This window comes from Nuphar pumila, chromosome 17 (assembly GCF_984573655.1).
Source record: "Nuphar pumila chromosome 17, dmNupPumi1.hap1.1, whole genome shotgun sequence".
In the NCBI taxonomy this organism is placed as follows: Eukaryota; Viridiplantae; Streptophyta; class Magnoliopsida; order Nymphaeales; family Nymphaeaceae; genus Nuphar; species Nuphar pumila.
In genome coordinates this window covers 75,809,587-75,833,232 of record NC_143265.1, presented here as the reverse complement: position 1 = coordinate 75,833,232, position 23,646 = coordinate 75,809,587, and the positions used below count along the sequence as shown (strand labels likewise).

Sequence of the window (23,646 nt, the reverse complement as noted above, 5' to 3'; positions counted from 1 at the left end):
CAGTTGACAAATTTTAAACTAGTGAATTCACTTCCCCCATCAGACTGAAAAATTCTTATCCTTTTGTCAAACTGATTTTCAACAAAAGCTTTAAAGTGCTAGAAGCAAGGAAAGAAATATGATTTCCTCCTCAAGGGATAAATCTAAGTAAATCTTGACCAGTCATCAACAAAAATAACATAGAACTGATACCCTTCTTGCGTAGTAATCGGGGCAGGTCCCCACAAGTCAGAATGAATTTTGTGAAGTAATTAGGGACTCTTAGTTTCATTATCAAGAAAAGGAAGTCGACAAGCTTTGCCGAGTTGACAACTAGAACAGAAAAACTCTTTATTTTTCTCAAAGACATCAATAAGACCTTGAGACTGAAGAAGCCTAACTATACTTATTTGAGGGTGACCGAGCCTCCCATGCCACTGAACTTGTTAGAAAAAGAAGGCAGCATGACCTTGATTCATAAGATAGAGTCCTCCTTGTTTAGTCCCGGTGGCTATTGTCCTTTGTGTTCTCCTGTCCTCCAAGACACATCCAATAGAGGTAAATTCAAAAGAACAAGGAAGATCGTCTGTTAGTTGACTAACTGAAATGAGATATTTCTGTAATTGGGGTAAGTACAAAACATCTTCTAGAGAGAAACAACCTGATGAAGACTTAATTTTACTGTCTCCAGTGTGCATAATACGCATTTTGTTTTCATTGCCTACCATAACCAAATCCTTTCCTTTATAGGTTTAAGATTAAAAAGCTTACCTGAATTTTCAGTCATATGCGAGGTGGCCCCTGAGTAAGCAAACCATTCTCCATCTTGAGTTTCTTCAATAGTCAAGGCAACTGAAGCTTGGGGAGTGCCATTTGCCTGAAATGAATGATTAAAGCGGTTATAGCATTTGAGTGCAAAATGGTATTTCTTGCCACAGATCTGACAAACCATAGGATCAGCTTTGTCCTTCCTTTGATCATTCTTGTTTTGAGAAGAATCAACCTTGGATGTATTGCCACCGTCACGCCCCTTGAAGTTTTGATTTTTATTGTAATGGGTATTCTTTGATTTGTTGAAGTAGGTTTTTGTGCATTGATTCAGAAAGGCCACTTGATTGGTGATGTTAGAATCATGAAGCTTACGCACTTCATAGCTCTGAAGTAGAGGAATCAAGTCCATGTAGGACGACACTGGAGGCTTTAACATACTTGTTACAAAGGCCTTATATATAGAGCCTAATCCTTGAAGCAACTAGAATGCACGAGCCTTATCATTGACGGGTTTTCCTATAGCAGAGAAATCATCACACACGTTTTTAAATTTGTGGATGTATTCTGCCAATGTCTCATCGCCTTTTTTTAGGAACGTCAAAATTTGAGTTAAATGGAATTCCCTCTCTTGAGATTCTTGAGTGAAGGCGTCGACTAGGGATGTCCAGATCTCTTAAGAAGACTTCAGACCTACAACCAAGCCGAGAACTCCTTTTGAAAGTGTGCCTGTGATCCACCCTTTCAGCAAGCAGTCAGATCGTTTCCAGGCAACATACTGCGGGTTGGGACACATTTTGCAAATTCCTGCAGCGTCTATAGACTAAAGAGTAGGAGCAGGTGCCAGAGTTTCTCCATTCAAAAAGCCTGGCATGTCTTGGCTTTCGACAAGAGCCATGACCTGCATTTTTCATAACAGAAAATTGAATGAAGTAAGCTTGAGAGAGACAAAGTTCAAGACGTTCAAAGTGAAAGGATATGGGTAAGGGGACTGAGACGAGGAAGCCATGAAGGAATACAAGTGAAAAGAAAACTTTCACTCCACTAGCTCTGATACCATAAAGAAAAGAGAGAATAGAGACTTTTACGTGGTTCGGTTCAGTTTGAACCTACGTCCATGAAAATAGCTCAAGCAAGATTGATATTATTTTTCTATCAAGCATTACAGGTCTCATATATACAAGAGGATCAACACAATCAGCCTAGTTGTAAAACAAATAAAACAGACTTGCTCAATTATCCTTTTTCAGCAAATGGAAATGGAATAATCATTGGCTGATTCTTGATTTCTATGTGTTGATCAGGTCTCGAGATTTCTGCTTGATTCTCTCCAACCATCTCCTTTGATGTAGGCTGAGATAGGTTGTCAATCTCATCGTTGATATCTTTAGAATTAATTTTAACGTGATCTTCATGATCTTCACACATACCAAAATTATCCTTTGTGATAACATGATCTTCATTTGTTTCTTCACGTGTAAGACAATTCTCGTGGTGATGGTCACGCGTATGCTTGTTTACAGTAGGAAAGAAAAAATTACATCTTTTCAATCGTTCTAAACGAGAAAAATAATTTCAAAAGAATAGTTTTTTCAAAGAATACGATCTTTTATAGGAAAAAGAAATTTTCATATCAAAATATTTCTGTCTCGGTGAAGCTGAGAGGGGCTAGAAGGAGAGGGTGACGGAGAGGTGGAGCCTCCGTCGAGGGTTCCCCACAGGATCCTTCCGGAAGGGGAGGCAATGATCGCTCTCCTCCTCTTCTTCTTCTTCCACCCTTTGAACGGAGAAGGATTTCCTCCTCCTCTTCAAAACCTTATGCTCTTCTTCCACGCCTTTTGCTCTTCTTCTCCTCCTATTCTTTAATGCCTTAAAGCTCTTCTTCTCCTCGTCGTCCTCCTCTTCAGCCGAGCGTCTTCTCTGCCTCGAAGAGTCACCGATCAGCCACACTCTGGCCACCATTTGAAAGAAAGAAAAGAGAGAGATTCAGGAGAAATGGAGAATTTCAGGGAGGGCAAAAAAGAACATAGATAACCCTTACATTTTTATTTGGGTGTATAGTGACAAAAGTTAAAAACCAAGAAATATCGACAGTCAAAAACTCGGGAGATTTTGAAAATTTTCGTAAATCTCTTGTTTTGTTGGCAATAAAAAATAAATTTAAAAATAATTTTTGAAAGAAAATATAAATAAAACACATTTAAAAATAAAAAATTTGGGCGGTAAATATCATGAAATTTGTCACGATTTGAAAATCTTAATAAAAAATGCCAGAATTTCTCGTAATGTTATCTCTAGGTTTTTCATAAATCTCTCCATATTTGTCACTATGTTTGGGTGCAGACACTATTGGGGGCAAAAAAATGTTTTTTTAGTGATTCTTTTTTTTTTTTTGAAAGAATGAGTCTTGAACTGCGGGTTTGGCAAGCTTCTGTTTTGACGCAAAGAGGACCCAAATATGTTGCCAGGAGAAGAGAGTGGGAATTAGTAGGTGTGTCAACGGGTCTGGTTTACCAGGACCCAACCCAAACCAAACCCTATAGGATCCAGGTGTGTGGCAATAAATAATAATACCCAATTAAGACTCGGATCCAGACCCAAAGGTTCGAATAATACATGGACCCCGGGTATGGTTTGTGAAATTTTATATCAGACCTGACCCGAGTTCTGATTAAGACCCGCAAATTTTCAATGTAAAAATGATAAAAAAATATGGTTTTACAGGGTATGATCCCAGTCTGATTCATGTATTTCTTATCATGTTACACAAACAAGCAAACAAATTTCTTTTAAAAATTGTGTCATATCAAAACTTCTCATAGACAATATTTTTTCCTATGAAATCTTTTCTAGATTCCAATCATGCCCATATTCCACTAAAACCCAAAAACATTTAAGTGCATAATAAGTATTTCAGGCAAACTTGAATATAAACATGGAACCACAGTTTTTTTTTGGATAGGAAAGCTGGGGTTAGGCAGGCCCCTACCAGTTAAATAACCATACCAGGGATTCCAACTTGCAACGTCTCAACACACTCCTACCAGACAAGCGGAGCCCCCGTCGGTACAGAGAACCACAGATGGACCAACTAAATAGACCCAAACAAAAAAAACAAACACGCGCACACACGAATCTACCTGCAGACGTCTAATGAAACAGAAAATGTTGATCACGACTTATGGCGTTACGATGGACATTTAAATCCACCAGACGAGAAGCTTATAAATAAGTTAAGATATAGTAACTCGACCTCAAAATTGTTGCTTTAGGGCTCATTCGCCAAGAACCCTCCCGCCTTTTTTTTTTGTTTCTGGGGAGGTTCCGAGTACTATAAAACTAAGTCAAAGGATTCAATTCAACATACTACAGATGGTAATTACTCCAAAATATTTGAGTTCACGATTACTTAACTCCAAAATTCCAACTGAATCCAAAGAGGATTCGTCAAGTATATCAATTTCTCTAAAAAAAAATGTATTATTAAAATATCTGTGTTGCCCAAAATTTATGAATCGGTAGAGAGATGAATAGACCAGCCTGAATAAAGAATTCAAGATACAGTTTAACAGGTTTTGAAAAATCCAAAATCTATTCACAGGAAACTGCTTGCTTACCATATCCAAATTCATAAGAATGCAAATAATGAGATCGAAAACCAGATCCAAAAGAAATCTTATTAAAAGGACCTATTCAGATAGAAACGTAAAACAAGAGCCCACAAAAATAATAGCAGGACACTCGGCAATCCAAGGGCATTGGAATCACCGGATTCCAATACACAAAAAACAAGATCTGATCCAAAAGTCAAAGAATCGCCAAAAAAAAATCGGAAGACCCTCTTCAGACTTTCTGATTTTAGACTAAAATTTTGATAAAATCCAAAAAAAACTCCCAAAATACCAGAAAAAGAAGACTTAGAGATCTTTTCAATGACAGCTGAATTGTTGAAAAACGGCAAACACGTGCTAATTAGCAGAAAAATACATGCCAAAACTACTTCATTTTCCAGGCACAACTAACAAAAATAATAGGCAAAAAACCAACTTTATAGCACAAACACAAATAGCATCAATAATAGAAAAAGAAAAACCAGACCAATATCACTCTGATCTTATGTATGGTTGGAGAGATAGGGCTCCCAGAAGAGGGAAACCTTGATACCTCCAGTTTTAAACTCTGTCAACTACCAACTGCAGAATGCAGACTAGAAAAAAAAAATTGAAAGGCAAGCTGAGGTTAGGCAGTCCCCTATCATTTATACAATGATACCATGGGATTCGAACATGCAACGTCCCAACACAAGGAGACATGCACTAACTGATCCTGCAGGACAAACAGACCTCAGATTTGAATAGTAGAAATGATGACCTTAGAGGGGGTTTCAGTTCCGACCCAAAACGAGTTAAGATCAAAACCTTAGTTTTTTAACGGCAATAAAAACACTACATTTTAAAACTCGGAAGCTTAGAAAAATTAACTAAAAATGTACCTTTCAAATGAGGTAACCAACAGGGCATTTTTCATACCAGAAAAACGTGTATCAGCACAGAGCAAGACGGATACGATGAACGGCATCACAAAAATCATGGATGGATACAAAGCCTTCAATATGGATCCAACACTAAGGTTTTCAAGCAAAAAAATAGTTTATGGTCTTTGTGATGCCACGAGGATGAAAGGCATCAAAGCAAGCACTTGCTCTGACCTGATACGCACTCCAGCAAAACACATGCTTGACAGAATACCCTTTCATTGAGAATCCCAAAAACAGTGGTAAACTAACTTCTGCCACTACTATCTCTTGAAATAGAGAAATATTCAGAATTCACCAATAAACATCGAACCTAAATCATCATACTTTGAGTTCTTTTTATGACATAAATCAATAAAACAAAATTAAGTTTCTCAAAACATGAAATTGATTGGAACAGAGAGTGCACGAGATGGTGGCATAAGTGATGCTCAGTGGAGATACTCGGCTAAGCGCTTTCGCACCCCATGCATGACCATCATGTCCGATCCTCAACGATACTGCAAAAAATAGATGCCATCATTGTACCTAACAAGCTTATGTGTCCAAAAAATTAGGGTTGTCAACGGGATCAGGAAAGAAAATGAATCCAAATATGTGAATTCACACAAAAATACTATTTTTTTTTTTGCACATCTCAACAAATATTTAAATGGTAGGGATCGGGAGGCCATCTTCTTGACGCCGTATCACCTGAACCCAAGGTGGCCCCAAATCAGTCAGATGCCCGATCCTTCGACCCTAAAAAAATGTATCAAGACCTAGAAGTAAATGGAGAACTTGGTAATAGTGATCTCCATACTGTGGCTTCGCTTATCAGCCAGCAAACCTTAAACTCATTTTGTAAAATTTGTTCAAAACAAAAGACTGAAAAGCCAATGCAGTTGAACGCAAAAATACAGGCACACACACTAAACAAAAGAACAGATAGGATAAAAAAGTAAAAAAAACAGAAGTTTCTCATCAAAAGAGAAGAACTTGCACAAAAGGATGTAAATTGTAAAAACTTGCAAAAATGCATTAGGGAGAAAGGTGACCACAATGTTTGTAAAAATCAAATGTTTAACCCGGGGGATCTCTTTCCACCTAACTGTAACATGTAAAACATTTGCGGTTACAATTTTTTTGTGGCATTAGTTCACCATACCATTTTCACATTACAACAAAATCAACGGTATAGTGCGGAATGAAGAAATTGCCTCAAACTCTTAGGGCAAGTTTGGAAGCGAAAAAAACGTAGGAAAAGTGATGCAAAATGGAAATTTCCGACCCTTACAAAGGAGGGGGATGTTTTCACTGAGAGTGTTTTTCTAAAAAAGGAATGTTTCATACCAAAAGAATTTTTTTTACACTCCCACCACCCAACTCACCACATCTCACCACCACCACCCACCATCTCACCATCACCACCACCCTCCTCTCTCTCATTTTATTACATTTTCCCACTCTGTTTTTCTCAAGATACACAAACAAGCAAAAACTTTCTTTTAGAAAACTTCTCATATCAAAAACTCTCATAGGTAAAACTTTCTTTTCCTATGCAAGTTTTTCTCGCTTCCAAACGTGCCCTTAAGCAAGTCTCCTATCTGAGGGTCAACAAAGTCTAGCAAAATTATTTAAAAAATTTAATCAGAACAAGAGGAGCTTACCTTAATAAAGCCAATTGCTTTCGCATTGCTGTGAAAGCATTGCCTACAGCACATCAGCCCATATTTTCGGATTATAGCATGTGAGTTCCCACACACACGGCTGCAATGCCAAAGATACATAAAATTAGAGGAAACCCGAGTGTAACATGAACAAAACAAAATATATTGTGTAAATTATTTACAAGAGAAAAAACAGCAACAGGAAAATTAATCTGTTTGATACTATATTTTTCTCTGTTTCCAAGAAACAGCAGCAGCTGGAATACCATGGCTTCCAAAAACGACATCACAGTTATTCATGTTACCAGTTGTCCTAACAAATTGAACATACCATACATTCTCCCTAAAAACAACATAATAGGCTTTTGTACCTTCACCACACACGGCACTCACCCCATTAATTCTTCTGATAGCTACCAGTGCCTTGCAGTTTCTTTTACTTTTAGCCCATAAGTCTTTCACAACCAAAGACTTTCCCATAGTCAACATAGATTAAGATTTGGATGCAGAAGTGGTGGAACTACAGGGAGATAACCAAAGATGCACAACTTGCAATTCTATTGGTTGCATCATAGTCACCAGTAACACTCTTGGAAATTTCTTGGCTACAATTTCTCTTGAGATTTCTTTTAAAAGGAGACTTTTTTTGGGAAAATCTCAATAATTAAAAAAAATAACCATTTTTTATGAACATATAAAAAACAGTAAAAGAAACAAAGAATCAGAGGAAACATAAGATTACAGCATATAAATTCAGATTTTTTTTTCAAAAATCACAAAATTTTCGTACTTTTATCTGTTGTGAAAAATAAAGCACTAATACTGCTATATTGTCCAAATAGTGATGAGTAGATTGCTAACAACATTAACATCACATATGTGTTTCAAAGTTCAGCTCAGTGCTACAGACAATCAATACACTTTCTGGTTTCAGTATAAAACTTTTGTCAGATTGTGAAGGTTCTACTTTAAAATATAAAAATAGATCAGAGAGGATTTCTCGTCCTCTACCAACAGTACAGAGTCAATGGCCAAAAACGGTCCATTGTAACTCAAATCCATTTTCAAGCAAGATTACACTATCACCTTAATCATTTGTTGGCATGCCTTCATCCTCTTCAGATGATGGTCATAGCACATGTTATACCATTTAGGGGAAAATAGAAGTGATGCTGACCAGATGTACAAACCAAGTAAGAGCCTTAGCACACTAACCAGATCATATATCAGGAAAATATATTGATCAAGGCCTCATTTTCACATTTCACCGGACAAATGACACCAGTGTCCTACTAAAGCAGAAAACAAACCCACAAAATGTAAGCAATTGTAGCCTGAGCATGAAGCATTAGAAGCTTCACCGCCCTGCAGAGGGACCTAGGAGGGAAATTCAGGGTAACAAGGCCAACCAGTGGCACTTGGGTTGACGATCTATCTTATAAGATAAGTTTGCTGAGCTCCTTATCTTTTTAGCACACAACAAATGACAAGAAGAAAAGAACCACAAGATCGTTAAATAGAACCAAATTAAATTATACCATTATGTTTCATTCAAATGGGTTAGGCTCACATTCTGCAGCCATGTAAGTTCTAGTAAATCATTACAATAAGATCCACTTATCACAGAACAAATACACATCTACGGTTTTGCTCATGGAAAGGGCGCTCCGGAAACGAGGTAATATAGTTACAGGCAAACTTTAAAATCATGATTCGTGACCAACAAAACTTATTAACATCAACTTACAGTAGATAAAAAATAATAATATTATAACTAGAACATGAAACAAAAAAACCGTCGAATAATACCGCTCACTTTCACAGAAACGTGAACCAGCCAACCACACTGAGCAATCGCAGGAGGATAAATCAAGCATCACAAACCAACTCATCCGATCAAGTTTCCGAAATCAAATCCTTTATCTACTCAACAAACAAGACAATGACACATAATACACCATTAACTCAAACATATTATGCCATAAATCTCCAACTTCGTTGCGGTTCCTAAAAGAAAAAAGCATCAAATTGCAATCCCAACATCAGAACAACCACGCAAACACGCCAAAAAATATGCAGCACAAAGCAAATCCGATTTTCCGTGACATTAGTTCAACATCAGAGCAATCTAAACAAAAAACGACCGAGATTTTGCAGGGCAGAAACGCGACGGCAGGAACTTACAGAGAGCAAAAATCAGGAAACAGAGAAAATCCAACAACAAAGGCAAAAAATCACGAAATCGATGGAAGGAAACGAAGGAGAGATCCAGAAATCCTCACCAGGCGCGAGATCCCGGGCCGTAGTTCTTAGGGTGAGAGTTCCAGACGGCTGAGTGCCCCATTCTTTTCCCCTCTTCTTCTGAGAAAACCCTAGCTTCGGTTAACACAAGGAGAGGCGAGAGGGATGGAGAGAGAGAAGAAAGGGGCTTCGGCAAAACAAGAGCGGCTCCAGTGAAAATTTAGGGTTATGGTTTACGACTTTATATAGTGGTTCCAAACCGCCGCCCCAAAATTCCCAGGAAAACCGACATATTTTCGTGGGAATTAGGTGGGCAATTAAATCGGGTATACCCGACCCGAAATGATGTTCCGAACCTATTAGACGTGACCAAACCCGATCTTGCTGTATCGTGGGCTTGGTCGGGTAAGAAATCTAAGTCCTTTCTTGGAAACAGGTGGATTTTGGACTTTTGGGTAAGAAAATATAAACTTAGTGGGATGGGACTTAGGCCACCAGGCAGGTGGTATAGGTTCAAATCCCATGGGCATCACTCCTTGTGCAAGCCTAAGGCCCATGAAGTAGTTTTATGCTGCCAGGACAACAACCGTAAGTATGGCAGGTAAAGTCAGGGCGGGTAGGTCTCTGATCTTGTGGGTGGTTTCTTCATGTAAATATAAAAAATAAAACTTGTTTATAGCCTAGTAGGTTTTATGCCCGATCCAAATGATTCTGCACAATTTGTTCTAGAATTGGTAAAGACATTTCTTGTTTGATTTGTATATGCTATTGGTATTACCTAAGGGTAGGCATCAGGCCGGCCCCAAGCCCGTTTAAAGTTCGATCCGTCGGGTTTTAAGAGTAGCCTGACCCATTTACTAACAGGCGGGGTTTTGGTCCGGGTTTAAAGTGCAACCCATGGACCCAATGGGCTAATGTTTAACGGGTTAGTTCATCCCAACACAAACCCATCTTTAAGTATTTTTTGAACAAAGTTCATAAATTAATTCTTAGAATACCAAAAAATGAATTAAATATAAAAACTTAAATTTCAGAATTCCATGTTTAATAAACCTCAAAGTATCCAAATTAGCAAAATATTTCCTCCATGGCATAACATTTGAACAAATAAAATCAACATCAATTTTTAATACTACCAGGGTCCGCTGGCCTCTTTGAGATTTGAGGCCACCGCCTAGGGCCTCCTATTTTGGAGGGGCCTCAAATCTCATAAAAATTGAAAGGGAGGTACATATAAAAAAACAATGCAATTGGAGTGAACTTTATTGATGTCTATTACAGAGGAAAGGTGTTTACAAAGCTAGTGGATACAGGACATTTTGCCTTTTCATGAATGAAATAGGAGAAACGAAAATTTTGGTTTGCGTGTGTTTGTTCATCTAAGTTTGATGGTGTCTATTTGCATCACATGAATTGCAATGTATTGAAAATGATGTTCTGTGTATGTGATTTTAGGAAAAGAAAGCACTATGATCCCATTACATGATTTTATGGGTCTTTTAGAGTCTGTTTTTTCAATTTCATGCTCCAATCGGACAATAGTTCCATTTGAAGTGTGGTTTTACCTTCAAAACCGATGTTCAAATTAGTAAATATGGAGAATATTAAGAATTTAATATAAAAAAGGTGTAACCCCTTTAATAAATAATAGAATTTTTATGTACAATAAATTTTTTTTTAGTATATATATATGAACCCAATTAGTAAATATGGAGGATATTAAGAATTTAAAATAAAAAAGGTGCAACCCCTTTAATAAATAATAGAATTTTTATGTACAATGAAAAAAAAATTAGGACCTCATTTGGAGGCTTAGCCTAGGGCCTCAACTTCTCTTAAGCCGCCCCTGCATTCTACACAACAGATCAGACCATAACATTGCACAGATACACCTTTCCAAGTTATCTCCTTGCATTTAGCCCCAAAAGGGGTTTGGCATAGTGGGACTGGGCCTAGGCCATTAGCCAGGTTGTCTGGATTCAAATCCCATTGGTGTCAGCCTCTTGCACATTAAGCCGAAGCAAGGTGATTCCCTGGGTGCGAGGGATGCAATACCGTTTTACGTCATCGGAGAAACGATCATAGGTTTGGCAGGCATAAGTCCAGCACTTTCAGGTCTCTTAATCCGCAGCATGGTTTCTCCGTCCTTCATGGAAAGGAGAAAAAGGTCATCTCCATGCATTTGACAGTTGACAGTATCTCAGGTTGCACTGCCCACCATGAAGTGCACCAACCAACACCACACCAAATCTTGTGGTATCTTAAACTCAGTATCAACGAATCAAGTAGCCAGAAACCTACATACAGGCCTTGCTGGAATGCAGCACCATGAGAAATTGGAAAAAACAAGAGCTTTTAAACATGACAATGGAGGCTTGATACAGACTCTACACAATTGCATATCAGATATGTTTGGTGTGAGTCGTGTGACCTTCATGCATGGGCATGCCACCACCACCTTTTTTTTATATTTACATGGAGAAACAACCTCCAAGATCGAAGACCTAGCTGCACTGGCTCTACCTGCTGAAATTATGATCACTATCCTGGCAGCATAAAACTCCATCGGCTTACCCTTTACCCCCAAGGAGTCATCACGCTTCAGCTTGAGCAAGGGATAACACCCACGGGATTTGAACCTAGACCAAAGGATAAATCAACCCACTCAAGTGAAGAATAGGACATGAAGCGAACTCGATATGTTTGTCAAGGGTGAAATGGCTGAGTTGGTAACCCCGCTTCCACCTATTGGTGCCAGTCTCAAGCTTGGAAAGAATTGGTATCAGTGGCAAACAGCCGTGAAACTCTAACCGCATCCTATGATGCGAGACCAAAGAGTATTTGTTGTTGATGGCTTATTTCGTAGGCAAAGTTGGCAGACCGATCGTATATAAAACCAATGCATTTGGCCATGGACCTGAGGTGAGGATTGTGTACCTGCACACAATAACTCACCTTGCATACAAGATCAAATAGAGTTCGGAATAAAGCAATAACCTGAAAGAATTGGTAAAGACTTCGTTCTACTCTTGAAAAAGAAAAAAACACCAGGAGAAGAATTTCTTTATTCCATTTTATTCTACCAATACAATTAAATACATGATGAGGACCAGAACAATTACACACCAACATAACGTGGGATCCCTTGAAGGTGTGGCTGAAAATACCAACACCAAACTCTTCCTTTCTAACATCTACAGTGAATTTGCTAGCCTGCTATGTAACTCAAAATATACAATCCCGATGCCCTCTAATCCCATGGAACAATGATTCTGAAAGTGTGAATAAATAATAAATCGACCTGTGCCTATATCATGTACACGAGTAGCCAGCTAGAAAACAAAACACCCTCTGCTGTGTGCTTCTAAGCAGCAGCAGCCGATCTAACCTCCACGGCAGAACCGTCTGTAGACGGCATACCCAGCATCTCCTTATGACAGAGACAATCAGGAAGCGGATTCTCGTAAAATACTTCTTCCGATCGAAACCGGTCCATTCCCCTTGTTCCTGAAATGGGTCCTTTTCTTTTCCTTGGCGATCCTTGCCTGTCAAACAATTATGATTTTAGCTCAGCCTTAAGTCAATAATCTGTTTGCATAACGAGAAATTTCTGTATACCGCTTCTTGTGCATTTCGATAATCAGTTGAGACAACTTTTTGGCCGACTTGAGAGATCCCCGATCAAGTTTGTCAAAGAGGTGTACGAGTCCCTTTCTGAAAAAGAAACAAACAGAGGTGTAAATGCAAGCCTAGGAAGAAAATATGAGATGAACCTTTGGAGGCATATGATACAAATTACAAAGGGTAAACGTCAACTTGCCTGTTTGGAGAAATTGTTTTCCTGTGACCAAGGAAACGACGATGTCCTTCAACGGCCCTCGCCATGTTGCCAGAATATGATGGAACAAACACATCACTCTCTACTGAGACAATGTAGTCCAAAGCAGCCATTTGAGATGCATGGTCTGTGAAAGGCTCAAGCTCCTCCGGAGATGCCAACTTCTCCTGGGAAAACAAGATAACCAAGAAACAATGATTTCTTGAATCTCGGATTGCATGGAAGAAGGCAGAAAGAAATCTAATATGCTGATCAAAAAATTATAACAGACAAAAGCAAAAGAGTTCCTATTCAACAATATTGGACATCATGAAATAGTATTTATGTTTTCCCATGATGTTGGAAAACGAACATATATTTTTCCCACATTCCGCTATGCAAGCTCAGAAAATACACCATGTTAGATTTAACAAGGTCACCATTTACATAACTGTAGAACTACTTTGGCCCCTTTTGGATGACACCCTCGGAAAACTAATGTTTAATAAATCTATTGGGTAATTTACATATAGGTTTACTTTAGTCAGGTTCAAATATCTAAAATAAACACTCAACTCTTCAAGAAATTGCTCAGGTGACCACCTGAGCATTTTTCGCTCGCAAAACTCTAGTTTACTTTTAAAAGCAACAGTTGCAACTTTCTCTTTTTTAAATTACTAAATGTAACTTTTCAGCTACAGACATGTACAGCTACAGTTAAGGGCAAACAAGTAATTCAGAGGCAAAGAGTAAAACAGACGGCCAACAAAGCAATTTCTGAAAAAGTGAGGTGACTTCTATGAATATTTGAAACTTTGTGCAGCGAAACATAAATTCATCATATGTTAGGCACCTATATGTAAATTACCCAAATTAGATTTTGAAAACAAATGTATTAAAAAGTAATTTTTCAAAACCAAATTTCAGAATCGAAATCGAGACAACTGAATATGTCCGGTTGCCAGAATGTTTATTTTGTAAGCTGCCTAATTGAAAAACCACTCTTTAATTTTATCATCATCCTCGTGCACCATTCTCTCATCCCATTAACATTCAAGAATTTTCATCTCAGACCACCACCATTACTATTTACCACCCGCAACACCATTGAACCATCATCTCTTCTTGTATCATTTTCATTATCATCCAGCACCATTATATCCATTAGCATCACAGTCATCTTCATATCAAAATATCATGTAACACCATGACTGCAACCTCATAACCATCATAATAGCCATCACCACCATCACAGTTATAGACACCATCAAGGTGATCACAAACCACCACCGCGAACATCCTCAACCCACCATCATCAATGCCATTGTAATTTTCTGAGAATCAACATTATTTTCACGTCATAGAACAGGTTCTACTGAAAATCTACATTGACCAGCTCCTGAACAAGAGCAGTTACTGATGAGGATAAGATAGCAGAATTTAACTACGGCATGGTAGCTTAAAAGTTTAAGTATATACTCCAATGGGAAGAGAAACCAAATTGGTAAATAGAGTAGCACATAAGATTCTTTTAGATTTTTTCCTCTCTTTTTTTTAACTTCACTAACCAGCACCCACCAACTACAAATGAAATAAAAAAGGATACACAAATCCAGAGGTCAAGATAACATCATTTTTTTTTATCACAAGTGCTGGTCAACCCGTAACTTGAAAGACCAGGATAAGGTTCAAGACATGCAGCAACTTCTTAGTCACTGTTGATGAAATAGTCACAGCGAGGATTCATCTACAGCCTCAGTAGCTTGATGAAGGAAACACAGGCTAGCAAGCAACCAGGACAAACTTGCCAGATTCAACAAGACATATCTACAGGCTCAGAAGCCTAGGCAAAGTCCAAGATGATTATATCCACTAATAATAATCTAACTATCAGTTTCCCGTCATAGCATAGATACTATGATCACTGATATAATGGTAAGGGGTGACGCACTGTTTAAAGAAGCACTCACAGACTCTTCTAACAGGGGAACGCACCAGCGTCGCACCCGGGTGGGTGTAACACTTGAACACAGCTTTCATTGTGTTAGGTGAAGTCAACCACATTGAGGTCCATTTCTATCCAAAAGTACATTCAGTTAACCTTAATCAATTCCATTTTTTATCTATATTATATATTATACATAAATGCAGACACATACACGTAGTGTTAACTTAAAACTGTTAAAAATTATAAATATATACCCTTCCCGAACCCCCGCACCCAAGTCTTTTTTTTTTTAACTTCACTAACCAGCACCCACCAACTACAAATGAAATAAAAAAGGATACATAAATCCAGAGGTCAAAATGCCATCATTTTTTTATCACAAGTGCTGGTCAACCCGTAACTTGAAAGACCAGGATAAGGTTCAAGACATGCAGCAACTTCTTACTCATTGTTGATGAAATAGTCACAGCGAGGATTCATCTACAGCCTCAGTAGCTTGATGCAGAAAACACAGGCTAGCAAGCAACCAGGACAAACTTGCCAGCTTCAACAAGACATATCTACAAGCTCAGAAGCCTAGGCAAAGTCCAAGATGATTATATCCGCTGATAATAATCTAACTATCAGTTTCCTGTCATAGTATAGATACTATGATCACTGATATAATGGTAAGGGGTGACACACTGTTTAAAGAAGCACTCAACTCAAGCCTGAGCTGCTCTGAATCATCATTCCCAGACACCAATCAGCCAGGACACCGCAATAATACTAGGTGCTACTGAATGCTCATATTTCAAATCTGAGTTAGGACAGATGAAGGGGATGGGGGTTATCCCGTGGGCTCCACGCCAAGATCTATTCTTGTATCACAGATGCAAGGCATTTAGACGTGCCCATAACGACATAGTTATAAACTCAAACAGCATATTTTGGTCAAAAACCAAAGGCTATCCGTAAGCATGTAATGACAAACATCAGTAGGTTTTGCTAAGACCACAACAGGGATGCATTACCTGTGGCTGTGTGAGTGAGATGAAATTATTTACACAAGATTGCGCTTATTATTTGTTGAGGTTTAACCCAAGGTTGTAAGTAGTGTAATGTTACCTGTATCGGTCAGGCCCAAAGATAGATATTCAGCGTATTGTATCGTAAAAAATCATAATTTTTTTAATAAAATTTTTCAAAATTTCTAAAAAAATAGCAAAAATTCTAAAAATATCCTAACACATGATACAATAATGATTTTCACAAAATACAATCATAAAATCACATATGAAGCATTTATTGTTGGAGTGTGGAGTCTAATTTCTACCTTGATATAAATCCCTAACTTAAGTGGATGCAATTTCTCAGTAACTTGGCAGGGGTTGCGCCACCCTACCTGTAATGTGGGGGTTCGGAGGCATGAGCCCCCAAGGCAAAATTTTTGAAGGGCAATTCTGTAATTTTATCTAAAATAGGTTGTCTAACTTGTCTTGTATTTAAAGAGGGCAATTGTTGCCCCCCCAAATCACTCTCACCACCCTTAGGGTGTGTGGATACCCCTCTAATAAACTTTACACAAATGAGAAAGTCGGCCCTTAAGAGGTTTTTAAACCCCAGAAAATACGATTCGTCCTTTTTTAAAGTACGACAAAGGTGTATCATGCGATACACCCTTTATCATATGATACAGGGTTGTATCTTGTGATACACCCAATACGGTATGAGTGTATATCATATTGATTTTGCCCATAGTAACAATATGTATCATACAATAAGGTACGATGCTTACAACATTGGTTTAACCCCACTCAAGCACCTGATGAGAGGGGAGAGGGGTTTTAAAGAGAAAAAGAGAGAAAAAACATGTGTTGGTTCATGAGGTTCCTAATAATAATATACGGAAGGATAGTGCCTAACTCCATTCTTAGTACTCCTATTTTCAGTCTATCAATACCTTCTCCATGTACCAATATTCCCTTTCTTTATGTACCAATCTTATCAAGAAAAGGAAAGCAAGAATAAACCATACTCTAATATAAAAAAAGCTAAAAGATGAATAACAAAGTTGAGGAAGAAAACCCAGGAACAGAACGAAGGTGCCCATACCTTGCTCATTAGAATGGGAAAGCGAGACTTCAGATCAGCCATACGAGAATCACCACCATAAATCTCCCCTGCAGCAATATAGATTGGAGTATTTGATGGATATCCAAGAGAACCAAGGAATACCCCAACTTCTTTTGGTGTTAGAGGACAATATCCCTTCGCCCTTTGTTCCTCAGAGTTAATATCTTTCACCTTCCAATGTGCAGTGTTTTGTCTATAGAAGATTTCAAAAATCTAATACCATTAGAACAGGTTCAATTATACATAAACAAGTACATGGCACCATCTTTTCTTAGTTCCCAACCATTCTACCTGATAGTTGTGAGCTTGTCCGCTTCAGCTGATGACAAACCATATGTGCAGCCGCTAAAAGCAAGCATGTCTTTCTCATAACGCAAATGCAAAGCAATATAAGGACCATATGATCTCATTCGTTCAACCAGCAACTGTAACCATAAAAATGATCAAGTTAAACACACGTAAATAATTTGAAGACTTAATAACATCAAATATGAACCTTCCCCAATGCTTCTATTCTGGGGGCAAACCGAAGGGCTTCATAGAAAGCTCGACATCGCAACTTCTGTATGTCTGATGGTAGATTATTATTTGCGAGCCGTAAGTCAGATTTTGCAGCTTGGATTACCTATATAAAAAGTACCAAGATAAGACTTAATTATGAATATTGAACGATTAAATTATGGAACTAAAAGAAATTAGAATGGGAACCAATGAACACCTGATAATCTTCCAATAAGGGAGAAATCTCATACATATAGTACTCCACTCCAGACCAACTCCGAAAATGCTTAAGTATTTTTGGTGCAGCTAACAACTCCTTGGGTAGTTTCTCCACAACTTTAACATCATTGGCTAATGAATTTATGAAGTGCTCTTCATCAAATACATCAGAAAAATTGCTGATCTTCCAATAAATGGAACAAAAACACACTAAACTGCATTAGAAAAAAATTACACTATAAAATTAAAACACAGTAATGAAACAAGAAGCAGAAAAGCAGATTATTAGCATACCTTGAATCCTGCCAGAATGATTGTTTATCAAGTTCTGGGATTACAAGAGTGGCATTTATTATACGAGCCACAGCTACCATGTCACTTATCTGCATTGTATTGCATCATTCGTTAACATGAAATTACAAGAAATAAATTCCATACCAGATCCTGCTCTTCATAAATTAACATTTTCAACACTGAATTTGAATGGCTTACAAATATTATGTTTCAGATTGATAACAGGGAGGAGCTGATGACATCTTTCAGAAACTGTTATTTATACATCTTTATCCCTTTCTTTCTGGGTTTACTTTGTTTTTTTAGTAAATAATATTTTCATCTCACAAGTCCGAAAGACAGAATGAAAACAATTGATAATTGCATATTTACTACAGAAATATGCTGAACTGAGAGGTAATAGGTTCATTATCTTTCATCTGATACCAAATAAAGAGTATACAAATTTTAAAATTTCCAGTTCAAGCAAATAACCCTAGTGACCTTATGAACTATCTTTCCATCAGCAGGTTAAGATCTCATAAGTGACAAAGTTTTCCATCTGTAGTTCAGAGACCAGTAATACATTCAATCTCAGAAGAACAGTATTTAACAACAATTAGTCATTCATGTAAACATTGTCATTTGGAGAAAGTTAAATTGTGCAGTGATAATTATGTTTCACTTGATTAATCTCTTGCGAGTAAGTGCAGTTCGAATGCATAGATACAGATGAGATCAACTAAGGGTCTATTATTCTTCGGGTGATTTAATACCTCAGTTGACTATGTGGATCAGATTCCAAAAGGGGTATGCACTTCTCTAGATACATGATATTAGAATAGCATCATGGACAGATTTTTGTTTTTATGAAAATGTAATGCATCCATGTTTGACATATGGTCCTTACACTTTATTGCGTGCACACATGCACTTTGCATAAACCTTTGTTAATGACAAAAAAAATACACATGAACATATATATATATATATATAATGTGTGTGTGTGCCATGGAGAGGAAACAGGGAACGGGCAGGGTCGGCTCGACACCCAGTCCACGTTCCTTGGTACTTCTGTACCGTGGGACAGACCGGACCAGCGTGGCCGAACTGTCCGGGTCTGACTCGGTCTAATCCTGTCTGACCCAACCCGGTCAGGCCTGCCCCATGCATATTGTTCCAGTAGTAACAGATATAACAGAAATACAGCATAAACATCAATGTGAACCCAGAGACGTTTAAAGAGTCTCGTGCAACCAAAAATCTTGTCGCCCAGTCAAAGAAATAATAAAGCAAAAAAAATGCAGAAATTAGATGAAACAATACTAATGCAGTTAACAGGGTTGGACAGGGTTCACAATCCGCAGATTTCAACAGCCTGTCATCATAGGATTCATGGCACAAATTGGGGCATGAACAGTAATATTTAGGAGACAGATTATTGGTTCTCCCTTCTAACGAGTAGGGACATCAAACTGAACTCAGGGGAACTTCGATTTGATGTCAGAAATTAGAACCAATACTCAGAAATTCAGTTTGCATTAGATTCAGAACCAACAGGAACAAAAGAAACCAAGACAGATCTGCCAATGTATATGTATTGCTACAGTTCAGGAATTTACAATAGCAAGCTTAAAGATCATTCAAATACCAACAGATAATCAACAGAAAGAAACACAGACTTGATTTGCAACAACAGATATTCTGATAGTGAAAGAAACAAGAACACATAAACTCTATTGAAAAATCAAGAACTGTGTGTGAACAGAGTATGCACTAGGACAGGAAATGAATGCAGACATGGATCTAACGAAAATCTCCGAACTCAATCAATCAAATTATTGTTATAGGTGGCTTTTGCTTAATCTGAACATGTAGATGTGTTTATCCAAGATTACTCAGAATTCAGTAAAAAACAAATATCAAGGAGCCAATGCCCCAAACACCTAATTAGCTACTAAATGACTCTAATCACCAAAAACCAGAGAAAAAACCACATCTATTTCATGAATGTCATCAACTTATAACACAAAAGAACAAAGGAAAAAGAAAACTAAAAGCATATAAATTCTTGCAGAATAAATACTCAGAAGCCAAATGATCTATTTTCCATAAATCAGAGGAAAGCCTGATTCAGATATCCAAGAAAACCAACATCCAACGCCCCCACCGAGTTATCAAATGCCTCGAGTCTAAAAAACATTGAAGAACCCACATAGTTTCTCGGCTTCACAAAGCAGATATCAGACAAAACCAACACCCCAAGTGCCCAACAAGTAGCCAAACACCTAAACCCACCCAAAAACAAATGAAAAACCCGCTTGATGATATATCATCTTTGTTTTCACAGACAGAAAGTGACTGAAGAGAGAGAAAGAATAGCAAGGGCCAGAACCTACAGAAAGGAGAATTACTTACACCAGCTCGCATCTGATTGAGTCCCCCATTGGTGTGAACCAGTAGGTACCCTTTTGATCCATTAGGACCTGAAAAAGTACATGGAAATAGCATTCAAACCATGCCCACAGTCTAAGATTACCACCAATCAAAGAGTATATCACCTGATTACCTGCATATGATTCACTTGCTTCCACACACTGCACAAAATTACGGTTGGATGGAGGCTTCCACAGCTTGTTGAGATCCACTGTGCCATTGACTCTATCCAACTGTCACGTCCAAGTGAGTTAAAAAGTGAAACAGAAACAACCATTTTGGGATCAATACATAGGCCACAATCGCTGGAGCAGATAGCATTAATGTAAACACAGTGGTGACAGAGAGCAACTAAGAAAAAAGTGATTCTAAGATATGCATATGCTCTAAGGACACAAGGTATTGATTTTTAAAAAGAAATAAATATCACAAACTCATAGGATAATGAACTTAAAAATAAATGGAAACATCAATTATTGCAAAGCCAAATAAAATATTTGCAAACAATCATGGAACAAAGTATTGATGCTGGTCTTTAGATGAAGAATCACCTTTTGTGAAGGAGGGGACTCTTTTAGAAACTGTGGGGGAGAAGACTCTGTAGTCCAGTGTAACTCACTAATCCGCCTCTCAATTGCAATTTCATGCTGCTGAATAACAAGGCCCATTAGAAACTTATCCCATTCCAATCATCAATCATCAATCATCAAAAATAATAAAACTACCCAAACAGCAGCAGCAAGAAACAGTAAAAGAACCATCTGTGACACATTTAATTTTAGAACATTGGTGAGATCCAGGGTTAGAAACACAAATGGTAACAACCAACATTATCAGTAGGCATTTACTGAATTCAAGAAACATAAACCCAGAAACCGAAACCACAGCCAAGAAATGAACAGAAAAAATATCTAGAATGGGCTTGCATAGGTTCAGGACCCTAAAGAAAACAACTAAAGCAAGTAGAATGCCCTCCAACACAACACGGGGTTAATATATTGAAGAGATCAACGACTAAGGAAAGGATGATTAAGCAATCAAATAATCCCATTTCTGAAGACCCCATCATCAATTGCACAGAGTCACAAGCATCAGGCATACCAAGTTGAACAATGATCGCAACAATTAACAGAAACCTAAATAGGGGAAATGAGTTCTGACTTGCTCAAGAAATAACTGAGTCACCATCATTTCTGTTCTTGATTCCCTTCAGGCTCTCACTCCACAAGGCACATAAAGAAAGAAATGGGAGATTGGACAAGGCTTTAAATTCTTTGTCAAATTGACCCAGTTATTGGCAGAGGCAAATTTTCATCAGTCTTTCTGGTCAAGTGTACAAGGTTAACTGTTTAAAGAAGAGCACTAGATTGAACCAAACTATATGTACCCTCCATCTTCCAGATGGTGATTTTTTTTTCGAGAATAAATCTTCTAGATGGCAGTCTGTTCAACCACATCATTAGTTGTCCCCATAACCCAGACCATGGAAAAAAGAAGAAAATGAATCCCAACAAGGAAAAGAAAGAAAGAAAGAATGAGAACAAAAAGTTTCAATTCAACGGCTTTCTCTTACCACATATCAAACTCATAACCCAGAAAGGAGACATTGAAGACCTTAAAACCACCGAATACCAACACTTAGCCAATCTACCAAAAATATCCAACGCCAACACTCAAATCTGACGGAGATATATGACAAAATAACAAAAAACCACTTTCCTACATGGAAACACTCGTATCGACTCAACTCAAGACTCACTGAAGAACTCATAATCAAGCAAAACAACCAAGACAGAAACACACAGTTTCTCCCAAATAGCATCATCCGCAGAATCATCCTTCACTCAAAGCAAAACCCAGAAGAGGAAAAAAAATCCACAACCAAATGACAAAATAAGAAGAAATGCCCACAACCCATCGAAACAACAAGAAGGCCAGGAACAGAGCACAAGAAACTCAATCCAAATACAAACAAACACTATACTCTCAAGATCTCCGCAAGAAGCAGAGTGCCAAAAAACCCAAAACAAAGACTCCCATTCTACAAACACTCCCTAATAGACCCCCGTCCATCCACAGAAGCCCAGAAACACACTAAAAGGACCCCATTATTCAGGCAAAAAGAGTAACACAAAATCCAAAACCCCCAACAACCATCCACCAATCAAGACAACAAAGAGAAGGAAGAAAGAATGGCACCACCACCAACAAAAGAGGAGACGAGAAACTCTTTGAATAAGAGAGGAGCAACCCGTCACCTTGGCAAGAGGGGTATGACGGCAGGCGACCTTTCCAGCAGGGAAGATATGGCACGAGAGGAGTCCGACGAGGGATATGGTGGTGAGGGTGCAGAGGAAGACGACCCTCAGCAGCGAGACGCTACTCGGCACTCGGAGTCTGGCGAGCCGTCGACGCTGCTGCATCTTCTTCTTCTTCTCCTTCTCCTCTTCAATTCATCCACACACACACCCAGAAACCTATTCTCTCTCTCTCTACAGACAAGCCTACTCCTTCTCTCCCCCAATAAATCTCTCTCTCGCTACCTACAAGCCGACTCCTCTCTCCCCCAACAAATCCCAACCATCTTCATAACTTCGCTTCTGCTTCTGTGGCAACAGATTCAATGGGGGAGGTGAGCTCGTCGGTGGTGCTCTACTCTCTCGCTTTCCTCCCCACCTCCTCCTTTTCACGCAGACATTCTCCCTCTCTCTCGTTTTTGTGTAATTTCTGTGGGAGATGGGAGTCAACAAGTATACTTTTTAAAGAACAAGGCCCCCTGAAAACTTTTTGCTCTTTAAAAAACAATATCTCATAAAAATTGCTGCCACGCGCATTCGGTGGATTTTCTCTGAATTTATTATTTCCTAATTAGTGCAGTACCATCCACCTGGGATCCACAGGTTGATATTAAACAAATAAATTTTTTTCCATAATAAAGGATAAAAGATAGACAATAAAATGAATAGATTGCTATTGAAGACAAATAGATAATTCGATCATTGATTAACCTTCCAAGAACTTACTACCAGATTTATAGAAAACATGAAAAAACCCTACAATAACTTACTACCAGATAATTTCTAGCTGAATGATTAGCTAGAAAAGTGGTTAGCAGTTACCATTTTCTAGTGCACACCTTGTGTTGGGACACTGCAGGTTCAAAACC

At 38.2% G+C, this 23,646-nt stretch overlaps 2 protein-coding genes across 2 annotated transcripts; both read right to left on the bottom strand.

Moving 5' to 3' along the window:
- Window positions 1-5,522: 5,522 nt before the first annotated feature.
- Window positions 5,523-9,380, bottom strand: LOC149812265 (small ribosomal subunit protein uS14). The gene is made up of 3 exons (XM_089993482.1): window positions 9,213-9,380; window positions 6,931-7,030; window positions 5,523-5,781 (listed from the first exon to the last, which is right to left on the bottom strand). Exons 1-3 carry the CDS (start codon window positions 9,272-9,274, stop codon window positions 5,773-5,775), a joined length of 171 nt encoding a protein of 56 aa, XP_089849608.1. The 5' UTR covers window positions 9,275-9,380; the 3' UTR covers window positions 5,523-5,772.
- A 2,836-nt stretch (window positions 9,381-12,216) lies between these two features.
- Window positions 12,217-23,214, bottom strand: LOC149812264 (O-fucosyltransferase 7-like). The gene is made up of 12 exons (XM_089992527.1): window positions 22,739-23,214; window positions 21,032-21,130; window positions 20,614-20,713; window positions 20,463-20,530; window positions 18,066-18,154; window positions 17,770-17,950; window positions 17,548-17,676; window positions 17,343-17,476; window positions 17,031-17,244; window positions 12,988-13,176; window positions 12,790-12,881; window positions 12,217-12,716 (listed from the first exon to the last, which is right to left on the bottom strand). The coding sequence occupies exons 1-12, from the start codon at window positions 22,901-22,903 to the stop codon at window positions 12,536-12,538; spliced, it is 1,641 nt and encodes a 546-aa protein (XP_089848653.1). The 5' UTR covers window positions 22,904-23,214; the 3' UTR covers window positions 12,217-12,535.
- Between the last annotated feature and the right edge of the window lie 432 nt (window positions 23,215-23,646).

Excerpts from the sequence above, each read along its gene's own strand:
- LOC149812265 (XM_089993482.1), bottom strand. The coding sequence starts at position 9,274 with ATGGGGCACTCAGCCGTCTGGAACTCTCACCCTAAGAACTACGGCCCG. Across the intron at positions 7,031-9,212 it reads GGCCCGGGATCTCGCGCCTG|CCGTGTGTGTGGGAACTCAC; the intron begins GTGAGGATTTCT and ends TTGGCATTGCAG.
- LOC149812264 (XM_089992527.1), bottom strand. The coding sequence starts at position 22,903 with ATGCAGCAGCGTCGACGGCTCGCCAGACTCCGAGTGCCGAGTAGCGTC. Across the intron at positions 21,131-22,738 it reads GTCATACCCCTCTTGCCAAG|CAGCATGAAATTGCAATTGA; the intron begins GTGACGGGTTGC and ends CTTGTTATTCAG. Across the intron at positions 20,714-21,031 it reads AGTCCCCTCCTTCACAAAAG|TTGGATAGAGTCAATGGCAC; the intron begins GTGATTCTTCAT and ends TGGACGTGACAG.